At 46.0% G+C, this 17,640-nt stretch overlaps 1 protein-coding gene across 1 annotated transcript; it reads left to right on the forward strand.

Moving 5' to 3' along the window:
* Positions 1-1,720: 1,720 nt before the first annotated feature.
* Positions 1,721-11,517, forward strand: LOC128806827 (uncharacterized). Its single transcript, XM_053976659.1, has 16 exons — positions 1,721-1,807; positions 2,022-2,176; positions 2,651-2,792; positions 3,577-4,187; positions 4,957-5,051; positions 5,456-5,525; positions 6,041-6,144; positions 6,574-6,628; positions 6,806-6,897; positions 7,292-7,343; positions 7,457-7,542; positions 7,937-7,991; positions 8,738-8,747; positions 9,142-9,289; positions 10,841-10,895; positions 11,225-11,517. Exons 2-16 carry the CDS (start codon positions 2,168-2,170, stop codon positions 11,372-11,374), a joined length of 1,734 nt encoding a protein of 577 aa, XP_053832634.1. The 5' UTR covers positions 1,721-1,807; positions 2,022-2,167; the 3' UTR covers positions 11,375-11,517.
* The last annotated feature ends 6,123 nt before the right edge of the window (positions 11,518-17,640 follow it).

Consider the following 17,640-nt stretch of genomic DNA (forward strand, 5'->3'; position numbering starts at 1 on the left):
CCAATACTGTCCCGAAACACGCGTAGTGCTGAGTCCATTTAGACAACCTCGGCTGCACCTGGAGCACGAGTGGACAGGCTCTCTGCTTTAACACATGGGATGTTTCAGACTCCTGTAAATCCACTTCATCTCACTTTAAACACTTTTGCTTTCCAAAAATGTTGGGTCCAAAGGGCAGAGGTTTAGATAAGAAAAAATACTAAAGGAGATTTAACACTTCATATGAAAATGCTAAGATGCTAAAGCAATTCCAAATATCTATTTAATATATAAATAATTAAGTACCTCATACCAGTCTCAAAGCACTGAATATGAGAAATGAGAAATGTGGATGTGATGACCAGAGCAAGACTTTGCTTCAACTCCCAGACACAAGACTCAAAATATTGGGAAAGTCATCCCCACCCATTCTTAAACACTCAACACCTTGCCAATTGCCTAAAAGCAACAACTGTAATAACTGAAAATTTGTTGTAAGAAATGATCTTCCTCGTGTAAAGCATGAGCTGAAAATATCCTGATTCAGCACTGGATGAATTTCCACACCTCTTCCCACACCAGAGAGCACCCCATGGGACCAGGTGCTGAGGAGCATCCCTGCATGTGGCAGGGCTAAGATGGGTTCCCTGCTTCTCTCAAGAGTTCCAGCCCAGTCCACAGGTCCAGTGGCAGCATGTCAAGAAGGAAAACCAATTATTAATTCTGCTTTTTCTGCTGTTTCACCTTCCATAGCAGAGCAGGGCCTCGGGAGGAAGGTGCTGTCCCCGGGAGCAGAGCAAAACTCCTCAGCCCTGTTGGGAAATGCTGTCAGAGGAATAGCGGAACACTTGAAAATGTCAAGACCTCAGAGACTTGAAATAATGATCTGAACTGTTAGACTTTCAACAGTTTGGAAAAAAACCCCAAAAATCTTCGGAGTTTATTTTAATTGCTATTTACTAGGGTTAAAGTTAAAACAGCGACAGACTAATAAACCTGGAGGAGGAGGGTTAAGGAAGGGTTTAAATGTCTTTCTGATTTGGGGAGGTGTGGCCTGGTGGGGTTTCTTTAGCCACAGAAAGGCTCCAGTGATGCTCGGGTTGCTCAGGCTGAGGGCGGCGGGAGGTGCAGCTGTGCCCCCCCCGCTGTGCCCCGTGAGGCCCCACGTGCGGAGCTGTGCCCAGCTGTGCCCAGCAGCAGCAGGATGTGCCTGTGGAGCAGGGCCGGAGGAGGCCGTGGGGATGGATGCGTGGAGGCCTGGAGCAGCTGTCCCCTGCAGCCAGGCTGGGAGAGCCGGGGCTCTCCCGCCTGGGGAGGAGCAGGGTGCGGGGAGGCCTCATTGCGGCCTTGCAGCGCCCAAAGGGGGCAGAGAGCGATGGGGGAAGGGGAAGGGTTTTAGACGAGGAGGGGGAGATTGGGATCAGATGTTCGGAAGAGCTGTGAGGGCGGTGAGACGTTGGAACAGGCTGCCCAGAGGAGCTGTGGATGCCCTGTTCCTGGAGCGTTCCAGGCCAGGCTGGGCAGGGCCCTGAGCACCCTGGCCTGGTGGGTGGCGGCAGCAGCAGCAGGTGATTGTTGAGGTGCCTCCATGGCCTTCTGGAGCTCCATGGCTGAGCACAGCGGACAGCAGTTACCTGGGCATGGAATGTTGCCACCGGTTGCCAGGGGCACTCCTGGTCCCAAGGTTCTGTTGGCACGGAGTCTGTTGAGCCAGTTGACGGATTCTCTGCTGCGCAGCAGACGCGGAGCATCCGTCTTCTCCATCCCGGGAGGGAATAGAGAGCCATTTGCTGACATTTGCGAGCCAAACTCTGGACTGACCGTACGGGTGAGTGCAGACCATTCTTGCAAAGGCTTCTGATGCTGTGGGGCTGGGCTGGGCTGCAGGATGGGCTGCAGGTGGGCTCAAGTCCCAGAGTCACAGACTTTGCCTCTAGCTTTGGACGAGACCTGGGGACTTGGGAATGGGAGTCTTGGAGCATGGGGGTGTTCAAGAAAACTGGCAATCCAAATGCATAATCTCTCCTCTACTTTCCTGATAGGTTTGGAAGAGCAGTTTTCTGTCACTCCGAAAAATCGGCAGTGGGCTGCCCAAAGGAACCAAAGGGATTGATCACATCCCTGACATTCCTTTTTTTTTGGAGTTTGTCCCACTTACTTTGACGGTGGTTTTTGATCACAAAACACCATGAGCTCAGTAAGTACTTTGCTACTCAATGCAAATCTGATTCTTGAAACGTTTTCCAGGGTACTTCTAGAAAGCATTTCACGCGTTTGTAGCAAATGTAGAGGAACAGAAGCCTTTGAAAACTTCATGGAACTTGATGTTCTGGAATTGTGAAGGTTTTGAATCTCTGTGGGTGTTAGCAGTAGTGCAGAAATGCTTACGGTGTGAGCAGCAGCCTGCTGGAATTGAGAACTGGTCTCCTCATTTTCAAGCCATTGGGACACGACCTTTCTCGGGAAGGCAGCTTGTGGGAGATCAGGGGTGCCGTCTTTTCCCTGATGTGATGTGCTCAGGTGGGAATGGCCCATAGCAGCATTTGGTGTGCATTCCAGCCTTTGCAGGAGAGTTTTCTGTATCCTTGTGTGCTGTCATTGGTGTTGCAAAAACCGAGGGCCATGTTCATATCAGTGGCACAGAAAATGCTAAGGCTTTGTTCCCTCTCAGCGTCAGCGAAAGCGCCCTGGAGGAGCAATTGATTCCAGACCAGCTCGGAAACGGAGCAGGCTGCTGCCCTCCAGTGCAGGTGGGACTTCGCAGACGGAGCCAAGAGACCTTGAGGAAAGTGCTACACCCGCTTTTGAGCCTGGTAAGAACAGAGACTGCTTCTGGAGGGTTGAAGACCATCTGGCCATGTGCTTTTGCCAGTTTCTAGGCCCTTTACTGGGGAGGAAGGGAAGCCTTGGGATTGAGGAAGCACCTGGAATGGCATCCCTAAACAGCGAGCCTTCTGACAACTGTTTTGGTTTGTTACTGAGATCAGTATTGCTGCTGCTCCTTATTGCTGCTGTTATTGGCGGCCAGTGAGAGAGGAGCTGTGTAGGGAAGGTCTTCAAGTGCTGCTCAAAGACCTGAATGTGTGTTCTGATGAGTTGGCAGTCACTGCAGCTGCCACAGTGGAGGGTGGCAAGCTGAGTTTGGGATCTCCCAAGCTGGATGAAGATAAGGAAACTTTGTCATTAGCTGTGGCCCATCCTTCAGGGGAACATGTACAGCATGATACTTTAAAATTAGGATCCCCTCTATGATTACAGTTTTGGTGGGACTTTTTTTCCACTGTGTGCTAAACATTCCCCTATATGAAATGAATCATCTGTTGATGTGAACCTCCCATAAGCTGTTGTCATTGAACAGAACCTGTGAGGAGCTCAGCTGCTCTTCTTCTTGTGCTGTCCCTTCAGAGGGACAGGGCTGGCAATGCTCCCTGTGGACTGTTGAGGGCAAAGCTTGAGTGAAATGTTGGACACATTCCTGAAAAAAAAAAGACCTAAAGCACAGTAAATCCAACCTCAGCCTATTCCACACTGGCAACCCATTTCATTCCTCTGCAATCTCTGATTTGATTCTAATGTTATCTTTTTCAACTGGTGAAGAAGTCATAGATCTCACAGGTGAAGACACCATAGATCTCACAGGCGAAGATGTCATAGAGCTCAGAGTTGAAGATGTCATAGATCTCACAGGTGAAGATGCTGTAGATCTCCCAGGTGAAGATGTCATAGATCTCACAGGTGAAGAAGAAGTCATAGATCTCACAGGTGAAGACGCCGTAGATCTCCGAGGTGAAGATGTCATAGATCTCACAGGTGAAGAAGAAGTCATAGATCTCACAGGCGAAGACGTCATAGATCTCACAGGTGAAGAAGTCATAGATCTCACAGGTGAAGAAGAAGTCATAGATCTCACAGGTGAAGACGTTGTAGATCTCACAGGTGAAGACGCCGTAGATCTCCGAGGTGAAGATGTCATAGATCTCACAGGCGAAGACGTCATAGATCTCACAGGTGAAGAAGTCATAGATCTCACAGGTGAAGAAGAAGTCATAGATCTCACAGGTGAAGAAGTCATAGATCTCACAGGTGAAGACGTCGTAGATCTCACAGGTGAAGAAGTCATAGATCTCACAGGCGAAGACGTCGTAGATCTCACAGATGAATCTTTGGAGCCTGAAGTCATCATTATCAGTGACGATGAATCTCCTATGGTAAGTAGTGAATGGCACACTCCTCTCCATCTTGCATTCAGATTAGTTTCTCTTGAGCTCCTGGGTCTGTCTTCTGGCATCTAACTATCTCTTTGAGTATCACTTGTAGAAAGTGGAAGAATAATCTAAAAGAGCTTGTTGCTTCCGTGATTTAAAGAAAAAGGAAGGGAGAGGACAGGAAGTCTTTGACTTCCCAAATAAGAGGTGTTTTTGCTGCAACATCAGTTTAAGGTGCTCTTATCACTGAGGTGCCAAGCGCAACTGCAGCTGACTGGGGTACAAACTAGATGTATTTTTATTACTCCAAGAAATCTTAAAAAATGTCACTTTTCTTTCTTTTCATTTCCCCTGCTGTTTGAAAGAATAGCCCTTGATCCAGCCCACAGTGTAGTTTATTCCATCAGTTCTGGGGTGTCGCTGCTGCCGTGCAAAGCAGAATATGCAACAGGCATAACATCAAGGGTACCCCCTGACAGCATTATTCCTGAGCCTTTGCAAAGGAAAGGCCTCAAACTTTACAACAGAACCTGCATGACCCAGCTCCAGTTCCACCAAAAGCAAGAGTGGGTTTGGGTTTGGGGTTCTTTCATTAGCAACTGTTAATCTAGTACAAAATATTTTTGGATACCACAGCGCATTTGCCAGTTTGGGGGTAAGAGAGGGAAAGAAACAGCTCCAGGCCTAAATGCAATTAGGAAACTGCAATGGGGGAGCGGGGAGTAGAGTGTTCAGGTGGTTCCTAAGTGCCTCCATGTCTACTCCATTGCAGGACAGGGAGCAGAGCCAGCAGCAGCTGCATCTTTCCAGAGCATCAGCCGAGCCACTGGCAAGGGATGATGAAGAAGAACCAAGAGACATTGATGGGTATGTGACAGATAACTTGACTCTCTAAAATCTAATTTCTGATACACAGCAGAAGGAGATTTTGCCAAGCTTCTGGGTTCTGCTTGATTCTGTGCCAAAACTTCAGAATTGGAATAGAGTGGCCTGATGGAAAGAGAAGCAGTTTTAAAAAACCCAACAAAAGAAACAAAAAAACCCAGTAGAGACCATTCTTCTCTGTGCATGAAGCCATTACTGAATGTTTCTTCAGTATGGCTTGGAATGCTTGCAGTATGTAAAAGCTGTGGGAATGATTGTATTGCTGGGCTGAGATATTGCTAAATCAAAACAGGGGATGTTTTAAGTACCAACATTTTCTTTAGTGGCAACCCTTGGTGCCCAGGAAATAAATGGCTCCATGTTTAAATGGCTGCATGTTCTTCTAGTTCCGCTCTCTCTAGTGATTGGCTGCTATTTGATTTCGATCTTCCATATTGGTCAGATGAGGACTCAGAGGTGAGGATCCACATGTCCTTGTCCTTTCTGGTTTTTGGGAGGGAAAGGGACAAAAGGGGAGCTGCACAACTCAGTTGCTTTAGGTGGGTGCCACGGGCAGCTGGCTGGAAGCACAGCCCTTGCTGGGAAGCTCCAACTTGCCCATTCCTCCAAGTCCCCTCTTGCTGGTGTCCACAGAGGGAGAAGCCCTTGCCAGGATGGCACCGGCAGATCTGTCTGTTCCTTACAGTTCTAGCACTGAGTGACAAGACTGCACATAGCCCAAGTCCCGTTTTCCTGGTGCCGATAAAGCAGCAAACTGGAATTCTTTACTCCCAATGCCTGTTGCAATTTCCTTTCTTCAGCAGTGGTTCACGTTGTACTGAGTGTTTATGGATATCACATTTGAATGTTCCCTTTTGAGGGAGAAAGAGGGAAAGAAACAGCTCTAGGCCCAGATCCAGTTAGGGAGCTGAAACAGGGGAGGAAGGTATTCAGGTGGTTCCTAATTTGTCTCCATTTCTACCCCACTGCAGGACAGGGAGCAGAACCAGCAGCACCCACATGTTTCCAGTGCATCAGGGAATTCAGCTGATCTACTGGCAAGTGGTGATGAAGAGGAACCAAGAGAGGTTGATGGGTATGCAAGAGAGAAAGTGTCTCTCTAAACTCTAATTTCTGATATATGGTAAAACTGATTTTTTTTGCCAAGCTTTTGTGTTCTTCTTGATTCTGTGCAAAGCAGTTCAGACCTGGAATAAAGTGGTCTGTCTGGAAAGGCAATAACGAAAAGAAAAAAAAAAAAAAAAAAAAAAAGAAGAAAAACCCAACCTGCAAAATCCAGCAGAAACCTTTCCTCTCTGTTCATAAAGCCATTTAGGCAAATGGCTTCACACATGCTGAAATTCTTGCAGTACATAAAAGTTCTTGGAATGATTGTGTTGCTGGGATGGGATATTGCAAAATCAGGATAAGGAATGTTTCAATAACTGACAGTTTGTGTACTGGTAACTCTTGGTTCACAGTGAAATTAATGGCTGCGTGTTCTTTCTGGTTCTGTTCTCTCTAGTGTGTGGCCAGCAGGTCCTGCTAGTCCTCTGGCTGAGGAGAATGAGGACTCAGAGGTGAGGATCCACATGTTGATTTATTCATCCAGCATGAAGTGTTTAGGGCTGTGTCAGCAGAATTTGCTCTTCTGGGGGCGAACAAGGGAAAAAAAAAGCTCCAGGCCAAATTGAATTAGGGAACTGAAATAAGGGAGCAGGGAGCAAGGTGTTCAGGTGGTTTCTATCTCGCTGCAGGACTGGGAGCCCCCACATTTTTTCAGAACAGCAGAGAATTCAGCTGAGCTACCTGCAAGGGATACTGAAGAGGAACCAAGAGATAATCAAGGGTATGGGAGAGAGAAGTTGTTTCTCTAATTTCTGATACATGGTAAAGCCAATTTTTCACTAAGCTTTTGGGTTCTGCTTGATTCTGTGGCAAAACATTGGACCAGGAATACGGTGTCCTGAAGAGAAGTAATGGAAAAAACAAGCAGCAAAATCCAGTAGAAGCCATTCTTCTTTGTGCATGAAGACATTATTAAATGTTTCTTAAATAAGGCTTGAGGTATACTGAAATGCTTGCAGTACATAAAAGCTCTGGGAATGATTGTGTTGTTGGGCTGGGATGTTGCCAAATCAGAATAGGGAATGTTTTGATTTCTGACAGTTTCTGTTTCAGCAATCCTTGGTGCCCAGTGAAGTTAATGCTGTGTGTACTTCTGGTTCTGTTCTCTTTAGCAGATGGCCAGACGGTGTATACGTTGCTCTGCTTCCGGTGTATTATTACCCAGGGGTAAGGACCCACACCTCCAGCCCAAGTCCAGTTAGGGAACTGAGACAGGGGAGCATGGAGGAGGGTGTTCAGCTGGATCCTAAATTGCCTCCATTTCTACTCCGTTGCAACAGTGGTGGTATTTGCAGCAACAGCTACATTTCGTCAGAGCAGTGCTAGCGATGGGGAACAATGAAGAGGAACAAAGAGATAATGATGAGTACGTAAGAGAAAATATCTCTTCAAAGTCTGATTTCAACCATACAGTAGAAACATTTTTCCCAAGCTTTTGGGGTCTACTTGATTCTGTGTGAAAAAATCTGACTTGGCATATAGTGGCCTGTCTGGAAGAGAACCAACTAACTGGAGAAAAGCAAACACGAAAGTCAAGAAGAAACCTTACTTCTCTCTTCAGCAACACTGAATACTTCTTAGAAAATGGCCTGAGTTGCACTGCAGTACATAAAAGCTTTTGGAATGATTGTGTTACTGGGCTGGGATGTTGCTAAATCAGAATAGGGGATGTTTCAATCTCTTACAGTTTATGTATCAATAACCCTTGATGGACAGTGGAATTAATGGCTGCATGTTCTTTCTGGTTCTTTTCCCTCTAGGGCACAGCCAGCAGGTCCTGCCAGTCCTCCAGCTAGTGAGGATGAGGTCTCAGAGGTGAGGATCCACATGTTCTCATAATTTCTACTTTGTGGGAGGGGAGGGGACAGAGGGGGAGCTGCACAACTCAGTTGCTTTAGGTGGGTGCCACGGGCAGCCGGCTGGAAGCACAGCCCTTGCTGGGAAGCTCCGACTTGCACGTCCCTCCAAGTCCCTCCTTGGTGGGGTCCACAGAGGGAGAAGCCCTTGCCAGGATGGCACTGGCAGATCTGTCTGTTCCTTACAGTTCTAGCACTGAGTGACAGACTGCACGTAGCCCAAGTCCCGTTTTCCTGGTGCCAATAGAGCAGCAAACTGGAATTCTTTACTCCCAAATTTCTGTTGTGGCTTCCTTTCTTCAGCAGTGGTTCACCTTGTACTGAGTGTTTATGGATATCACATTTGAATTTTCCCTTTTGAGGGAGAAAGAGGGAAAGAAACAGCTCCAAGTCAAATCCAAACAGGGAACAGGAACAGGGGAGGAGGGTGTTCAGGGGGTTCCTAAGCTGCCTCTGTTTCTACCCTGTTGCAGTAGTGAGAGCAGAATCAGCAGCACTCACTTCTTTGTTTTTCAGGGCAGCAGCTCTTTGTGCTACTGCTTTGAATGCTATTAAGCAAACTTAGAGGGTGATACCCTACCCTTCCTCACCTCGTCTGCTGTAACTGCTTTCTGAGCTGGGGTTTGTGTGCAGCACCAGGGGGGGCTCACCAAAATCTCATTGTATCTTCTTTTCTCTCCCCCTTCCCATGTGCATCGATGGAAGCTTCTTGAAGGTGAGTGGATGTTTTACAGTTGGTAATGGAATTGTCTTAGACATAACTGTTGTTTTTGGGGTTCTTTTTTTTTTTTGTTCATTTGTTTGGTTTTGTGTTGTTTTTTTTTTTTTCAAGAAACTCAAGAAGCAGGGATTGAAAATGCCTTTAGCAAAAGACAAAGGACTGTGCTTTAATAGACCAAGTGTGCTGGTCTGTAGCAGAATAGTCACAATGTCTGGAAGGGTCCAGCCTTACTATTTGGGAAAGTAGTTTGTTTAGGATTGTTTTTAACCAAGCTGAACAGAGTCCATTTAAAATAGGAACCATTACTGACTATTTATATAACTAATTTCAAGGGTAGTTCCAGGGAGAGAGAGAATAATAGATCTAACTTCTGACAATTAACTTACAGTGCATGGACAGGAAAGGAGAAATGTTACACTGAACAGCCAGGAGCAGGTGGCTGGCTCTGGTAATGGAGCAGGAGCTAATGATGTACCTGTGGCTGACTTAGCCCCTGCAGAACAGGGAGCAGAGGAGGAGGACACTGAAAGTTCAGAGTACGTATGGCTCGTGCCCCACCAAACACAGAATTCTGTGCCTTTCTTTCTTTTCTGTGTAGGACTAAGTTATACAGGTATGCCTGGGTTATCTTTGAGGCCTTCCCATACTCTGTATACTTCCCTCCTTCTCCCATGTTGCAGGATGATCAAATGATACCATTTGCATTTTGGGAGAAAAAAGCAGCCCAAAGCAGATGTACATCTTTGCACAGAGCCTTAGAGACGAGTGTGGGGGTATGGCAAGGAAAGGGGATTGGTCCCAGGCCATAGCTCAGTATTGCCTTTGCTTTTTTTGACAAGCTCTAGTAGTGATGTTAGACATGGAAATGCTTCCATTGTAATCAACGGGGCTTGGCATCACGGGGCCAGCAGGCAGCAGCTGGGCAAATTCTAACAAAAATTCCCTGCTGGAACGGTGCCAGCTGGTTGCCTTTCTCCTGGAGCTGGAGCCCTTCTTCCCAAGGTAGATTTTTTTGCACACAGGCAGTTGTGGAGGTCATGCTTTTATGGCCACTGCTGGATGTCACAAGCCCTGATTTGCTTGCTTCTGTGATGGAGATCTTGCAGTTCAAGCTGGATGCCTGCACAGTAAAATCCCCATTCTGCAGAGGAACAGGAAAGTCCTGCTCTAGGAGCACTCCATCAGGATAAGATGCAGTTCATTAGACTGATTAAATTAAACCAGGTGTCTGTGTCACTAGGGAAGAACATGAGAATTATGGTATAAGGTTTTCTAAAGTGTTTTTTCGGGGTGGGGGGAAAGACACAGGTTTTAATAAAGCTGGTGTGCTTTGAGCCTTTTGGAAAGGCAACGTAGGAGACAACCTGAGTATGGAACTTTTAGGTGTCAGGCCTTAAATATGCCACCTAAAGGGGTTCTACTACTCTAAACCATCATGCATTTTGGCAATGAACTTGTCAATGTTTAAGTTTTGGTTGTTAAGTCTGTAGGTGAACAAATCCCTACCCTTGGTTAATACAAAAAAGAAATGCTTTGTTCCTCCAGCCTCAAGCTTCTCAGTTACTGAATGTAACTGCTCTGTTTAGTTGAGGCTGAAAGAGCTCAGTGCTGCAGCATTTAAAATTGACCAAAGGCTCCTTCCCAGGGCTGGATCTCGCCAGAGCTGTGTTACTCTGTAGTTTAAAACGGGGTCCTGGAATGAATATTCTGGGGTGAAAATAGGACAGCAGAGGACAGCAGGATGCTGTAGTTACAAAGCTGTTACTGATGACCTGCTGGAAGTCGAGGTTGCCATACACAAACTGGCCAGTGCTAGAGACTGCTGTTACTTCAAATCCCAGAGCAGGGTGACTGACTGCACCTTTCTCCTAGTGAAAACCAGGACACCCTTTCCCTCAGGGCAGGGAGACCCCAAATCCTCATCAAATGCAGCAGACAGAGACTTGGAGACAGCAGGGCTCTTCAAAGGAAATGTGTCATGGCTTTTCAGTGCAGTTGTATGAATATGTGAGACTTTATGCATCAATAACCACTGAAGTGTGGTTATATTAACAGCTGCATGTTCTCTCTGGTTCTGTTTCCTCTAGTGCACAGCAAGGAGTTGTCATTAGGTGTCCGATTTGCATGGAATATTACGCAGAGGTAAGGATCCACCTGTTGTTGTCCTTTCTGCTTTGTGGGAGGAGAAAGCCAGAAGGGGAGCTGTGCAAATCAGTTGGATGATGTGGGATGCTGTGGGCAGCTGGCTGGAAGCACAGCCCTTGCTGTGAAGCTCCACAAGTCATGAATGTAGAGGGAATGTAGGTGAATGTAGAGGGAGAAGCCCTTGCCAAGATGGCACTGGCAGATCTGTGGGTGCCTCATTATTCTAACTGATTCCAGATGTTCTAAGTCTCATTTGCCTGGTGCCAATTGAGCAGCAAACTCAAATTCTTTCCTTCCAATGCGTGTTGTGGTTTCCTTTCTTCCAGTTTGTGCGACGTGGACGACAGCTTGTGGCAGCCCTGTGTGGCCATGTCTTCTGCAGTAGATGCCTCCCTATTGCCCTTGAGGCTTCTCACATGTGCCCAGTCTGCAGAATGGACCTCGATCCAGAGCTATACCATCACATTTATTTATGAGTGCTTCTGCTTCTCAGGACAGACTGAGACGGATCTTGGACAACAGGCGGTGTAGAGACCTGTTTCTTTACGTATATAGTTCTTCCTGTATATAGTTTCATTTTTGCTGAATTCAATTTAAATAAAGTTTTGATTGATTTAAACATACTGTGTCTGCTCTTCTGTCTGCACTGCACTGATAGACAGAGATGTTGAACAGGTGGAAATAAGGCTCTTTGTTGGAGCACTCAGAAGCTCGTTCTTTTCATCTCCCTGTAGTCATTGATTTGGGGGCAATGTGCTAAAGCCATAAGCTTGGTAGTTCTTGTGGCCAGCGTGTGTTGTACGGGGAAAAAGAAACAGGCCTTCCTTGTGGGGCAAGGCCTTGCATTTCTCAGGGCAGACTCTGGTGGGTGTTTTGGTGAAAATGTCATGATTTCGGTGCTCTGAAGATTGATGTAACAGTAGGTTGTTCACAGATGCAAAGAAAAAGAGTTTTTGAGAATAACTTGTAGGTATCCAGACAGCTTGTTTATGGTCCAAGATGCTCCATTATGTTGTGGTTAAAGCATTCCATTGATGACTGCTAGCTGATGACAGGAGCACTGCCAGCTTCTCTGAAGCTCTTCACCCTTCTAAAAAGCCTGTAAGCTTAAGGGCAATCACAAGAATATAGAGGTGTAGACTGCTGTGTTCAACACTTAGCCTGCAAAACAGGAGACAGAAGTAAGTAGTCAGGTAAAGAAACAAAGCAACTGCCATGAGCATCACCATCATCACCATCACCATTTACCTTTCCCACTGCAAAAGCAAGTTGTCTCCAGAAGGGACAGGGAGCTAGCAGCAGCTCCTAGACCCAGGGTGCTGTTGTGGGCTGGCAGCAAGTGGCCCCATCCATCACAGGGAGTTACGTGGGATGTGCCAATGGCATGTACCTATAGTAAAAAAGGCAACCCCAACGGGGAAGAAATGATGATGTCTGGCTCCAGGTCAGAAGGCTGAAGGATAGCTTTATTAAAACTAAACCATATTACATATCATATACTATTTAAAGAGAGACTATCCTATTCTACATACATACTTCTTACCTATCTATCAACTAACAACTCGTGACTGCCTGCGGAGAGTCCGAGACACAGCTGGATCCAATAGGTCATTGAACCCAAACAACCGTCACCAGAATCCAATCCAGCAATCACTTCAGGTAAACAATCTCCACACCAAATTCCACATGGGGAAAACAAAGGAGCAGAGATAAAGACTGTTTTCTCTTCTTCTCTCTGGGCTTCTCCTGAGAGACAGAATTATGTCTCTCTGTCCAGAGAATGTGAATGCCCCATGTACCTGTCCGTATATTCGGGAGAATACTTGTGCTGAAGGCACAAGTCTTTAACCACCTGCAGGGCTAAGCAAGACCTTCACTTCCCATGCTCTGGTTTCAATGCTGGTTAACAATTCCATCTGCCAGCTGGCCATGGTACTTCACAGCTCAAGGGCTGCTGAAATAACCTTGCCTGCATGGGAGCCCTGCACAAGGGCTTGTATACATTTCCCCTTGAAAAATTCTTCTCTTTCATCAGTGGAGTTTTCACTTCCTGGGGATGGAAAGCCCAAGGAAAAAGAAACTATTGTTTACTTTGCTACCTACCCACCACCAATGCATGTTGTGCACCCAGGGTTCATTTAAGGGCATTTGCAATCAGAATGCCAAATTTCTTGCTGCTTGAGGAGAAAGAAAAAAAAATGGTTATTTTGTTACACTGATATTTCTAATCTCTCTGGATTAAAAGATTAAAGATTGCTGCGAGTCGTCCAATACAAAAAAGCACTGCTTCCTTTTGTAAAGTAACTTTTTAACTGGTATTTTTAGGATAGGAATTCTGTAGTTCTCTTGCAGTTTATGGATTTCATAGGTTTTATATTTGGGAAGCTATGCTTTTACTTCTTCCAGCAGATCCAAACTGCTGCTTTGATTTGTTTGCTTGTTTTACAGCTTTACAGCTGCTCCAGAAGTTTTCATCTCTAGCAATTTGCTATGTTGTGCTGGAAGTTGCAAGTCAGCTTAGTTAAAAGCAGACCAGTTTGGATTAATATGGGAGATGAAAGCAAATGGCAAGCAAAAGGAGTGGTTGACGAGGCATTGATGTTCTGAGGTGGTCAGAGGCCATTTTGGAGGCTAATGTAACAAGTTTGCCTGCTAAATATTTCTGGTAAGGCACCTGCTGTCACTTAGCTTTAGGTAAGCCACAAAACCAGGGAAGGGTTAACAATAAAAAAGTTAAATTAAATTTAAATAAAACAAAAATATAAAACAGGATCAGTTAATATTATCCCAATATTAGGCTCTAAAAACATTATTGGCCCTTGCAACTTCCCTTGGTTTCTGTTTCACCTGCAGGACTTCAGGCCTGAAATGTGTTTTCCTGGGCATGAAACCTACAGAGCAAAACAGGAGTGGGCCTTGGATGGCTCCTGTTCCTGTCCCCACCACAGGCATGTGCCACGCCTTGGCAACGTGAAGCTCTTTCACTCTTGTTTTTCCCCCTTGGTAATGTGGGAATAATGTCACTCATTTTCTCTTAGAAAACACAGACTCTAAGTATTCATGTGCTCCATTGGAAAGAGCTGTCTAAAAGCTGTGAGATTATTTGATCCATAATAATTAGGGTTTCTTCTTCCCTGAACACCACCTTGAATATCTAAAATTCTTTCTCCAGTACTTATGGTCATTAACTTTTCCTTATTTTGCTCTCCCAGGTATGTTGTTTATGCTCTATACTAATTTCTGCTGCTTCCAACACACAGTGGCAAAATAACTAATTTAATATGTCAGACACAGTTATGGAAAATAAAAACCGTGTGTGCCTAATGACTGAGGCTCAGCTAAAGTTAGTGCGTTGTCTTTGCACTGCAGCTGAATCCTAATGATTCTGTTCCTTAAACTGGCACAGTAGACCAGCACGTTAGGTGTCCTCATTTAATGAGGAGGGAAATAAAAAAAGTCTGGAATATTTTCAACCAAACATTTCTGGATGTAGAAGTCACCTCCATTCTGCAATCCATGGCAAGGCTCAGAAAACTGCAGTTTTTTCAGAGAAGTTTTTTTTCCAAGTGCAAGAAAACAAGGCTCATTCTCTCCTCTTCTGACCCACACCTCTGCCAGCTGCAATATTATCAGATCACCTGGTGCAGTTCAGGAAAATAGAGGGTGACATGCTTTAATTTTATTCTCCCAGAGGATGCATAGGTATGTAAATTCACACCTGCTTGCCCCAGGGATGCAGGAACCCCACTGACATTTTCAGTGTCAGGATTCCTCCTCCTTGTACTTTGGATTTAATTTAAGACCTTTGTGGAGGTAGAAAGCTGAGTGTGTGCACAAAGCATTACCACAGCTGACCCAGCCCTGCTGTATTGAAGAGGGCAGTTTTAACAAAGCCACGTGGAGAAAGGCAGGGATGTGTTTTCCAGACTACACATGGCACAGGAATGACTCCTGTACAAATTCCTCCAAGGAGTATATGGTGCACACCCCACCAAGAGGACAATCTCCAAAGAGCTCATTCCATCACTGATTGGTAGGAGCAGGGAAAAAAAGCTTTGAAAGCCCAGAAAGCAGAGATGCAGCATATTGGCACTCTTCATTTATCAAAATCCATCCCTTATCTTTGCTCCCAAGACACTGCATGATGGAGCAGCCTGACCCCTTCCTACCTGCCCAGCTCCTGTTTATGCTTCTCATTCCACGTTTCTCCATCCAGGGATGAGAATTCCATCACCTTCACTTGTTGTGGTCTGTGCATGCTACAGCTTCAGGCCAGCAAAGTTCCAAAGAACTGCTAAAATTCTCTTTAAAAGAAGTCTAAACATTATGAGCTGTGAGGAACTGCTTGAAGGGGCAAGCATCACTCCGGATTGCATCTAGTACAGGTTTTGAGGCTGGGCACTAGGTACAGGCATTTAGGCACCAAACTTGAACACAGCTTAAAATGGAGTTTTGAACAGTATGTTTTTATGTACAGAGTTCGATGCTGGCTGTGTAGAGGGAGCCAGGTGGTGCCCATCACAAAGGGCTCTTCTCAGCATGCAGACACCTTCATGGCTGTGTGAGGGCAGCAGACACAGCCTGGAGAGAGGTGGGTGTTTTCCCCCTTGTAACAACGTGGTTTTTTAGAAAAGGCAAAAGCAGACTGCCTGAGGGAGCAGATGAAAGCAGCATATCTGAAAAGGGAAGGAACATGGCTACAGGACAATAACAATTTTGCCCCCTCAGTGAGACCCATCATCATCCCGTGCCAAGGACCAGGAACTGAAATGTAGTGAACAACTGCACAGATCCCCAGTAAACTCCTTCCAGTGCTCAGCCTTCCTGCTCCTAAGTGGGCAGCAAAGCTTGGCCAACTGAAGGTGACCCAAATATATCCAGGTTTTTGGAGGATGGAAGACGCACCAAAGCCTCCGTCCTTTGCCAAGAGAAGCATTTAGGAGGGTGCAAAGCAGCGCCAGCAATAAAAAGCCGACCTGGGAGAGAGGAAGGGTGGTACATGAGGCAAAATATCCTTGGTGATTACACAGTAGTGGCACCTGAAAGAAATTACTGGGGTGATGGGGAACACAAGTGCCTCAGGGCCAGCTTTCCTGTGGGGTGGGCACTCTGAGTCTCTCCCAGCTGCTCAGCCATGCACAGTCTGGCACAAGTGAGTGACAGCTTGCCATGGCTCCTAAAGCACTGGGCTTAAGCAGCATGAAAGTGTAGTCTGGTTCACATCCTGGCCCCATTTATCTCCATCTTCCAGAGGTGCAGGTCAGGCCTTTCATTCAGAGCACTTAGCAGGGCTTAAACTGTAGTGCAGGAGAAATAAGTCTTTTCTGTCCCTGTCTGCAAAGAATGCCCACAGATTTGGGGATGTGAGGGAGGGACATAGGGAGAGCATGGTAAGCAAGCCCAACAAGCATTGGGCAGATGAGGGGTTTGTACCGAGTAGGTGCTTTCCCTCCCATCCTGCCTCTTGCTCCCCCTTCTATCAGCAGGGGTTCTGAATGTGAAGGGGGAGCGTTTAGACATTCCTGTAGCTCACCTTTGAAATTTGACCTGCAAGTCCAATGCAAAGACCTGATGGTCAGCAGAGCAGCTGCAGGTACTGCAATCACCTCCTCTCTGCCCTTTCCATCAGGTGTGTGCTCCAATGTGGTCAGCTGCTAAATCCCAAGGAAAAAACACGTCCCTCCAATTACTTTTTTTTCTAGTAGCAGCTCTTTGTTGAGCTTCCTAGTACTGAATCTTCTTTGGAAATATGCACATGAGATTCGTGAAGATAGGACTGAAAGTGAATGTGATCAGATTGGCTGGCACGGGACACCTGAGGCCACAGCCTGACCTGCAGCACACAGCACTTACCATACTCTGAGGGCTGAAGGTCTGATATGGTTTTCTCCCTCAAATGGTTTTTTCTTGGGTTGAGGTGAGCAGCAGAGTTCAGCTCTAGCTCTGAACTCTCCCCAGCTATGTGGATTTCATGCTCTTCTTCACCCTTCCTTCCTCACTTTGCCAGCTAAATTCAGACAAGGTGCCTGTTTTCATAAGAGCTATCAAAAGAATAAAAGTATAGGAGCTAGAAAAGTCTTGAAGTGTAAAGCTGGCAGCCCCTGAAGACCTGCAGGGACTATCCAATCCATCTGGTGCTCCAGAGTGCAGAGCAAACAGGCTTTTTACTAGTTCATAACCGCAGCATATGCAAAAGGCTCAATTATTGCTTCTTATAAAGCCCAAATTATCTCCTGGATTTGGAGACTGACAGCCACACAGTCTCCACAGCGTTATGCATGACTGAAGTTTTGCTGGCTTATTCTCTGCTGTTCTGTACTGCCTGTAATTGCATTGCATTTTAACTGTTTAGCATCGTCAGAACTTCAGCCCCAGGGGCAGCGGAGGTGGTGATAGCTCAATACATCAAATTACTACCCAAAGAGCGAGCAGACAAAAAGCAGAGCATGGAGGGAGGGAAACAGACAAATGAGCCACATTCATTAGAAAAACTGCAGCCCTGACCAGGGAAGTGTCCTACTGATGTAATGAGAAAGGTAGAAGTTGTTAATAATAATAAACAACACAGTAACACAGTTGGTTTTCTATCAGAAAGCACCAAATCTGGAGCAAATAAATGCTCTGTGGAAAGCAGAGATGAAAACCGATGAAATGCTCCTTGCCCACATAGCCCTTTATTTCTTCCCAGTTTTATTTAGTGGATTTTTTGTGGTATTGAGTTTTGTAGCTGCTCTGTTTAGTG

This window comes from Vidua macroura, chromosome 4 (genome assembly GCF_024509145.1).
Source record: "Vidua macroura isolate BioBank_ID:100142 chromosome 4, ASM2450914v1, whole genome shotgun sequence".
Lineage (NCBI taxonomy): Eukaryota > Metazoa > Chordata > Aves > Passeriformes > Viduidae > Vidua > Vidua macroura.

What these genes read in the sequence shown, in the direction of transcription:
- LOC128806827 (XM_053976659.1), top strand. An exon ending in GAACAAAGAGATAATGATGA is followed by an intron (nt 7,543 to 7,936) that starts GTACGTAAGAGA and finishes TTTTCCCTCTAG; the next exon opens with GGCACAGCCAGCAGGTCCTG. An exon ending in GCATGGAATATTACGCAGAG is followed by an intron (nt 10,896 to 11,224) that starts GTAAGGATCCAC and finishes CCTTTCTTCCAG; the next exon opens with TTTGTGCGACGTGGACGACA.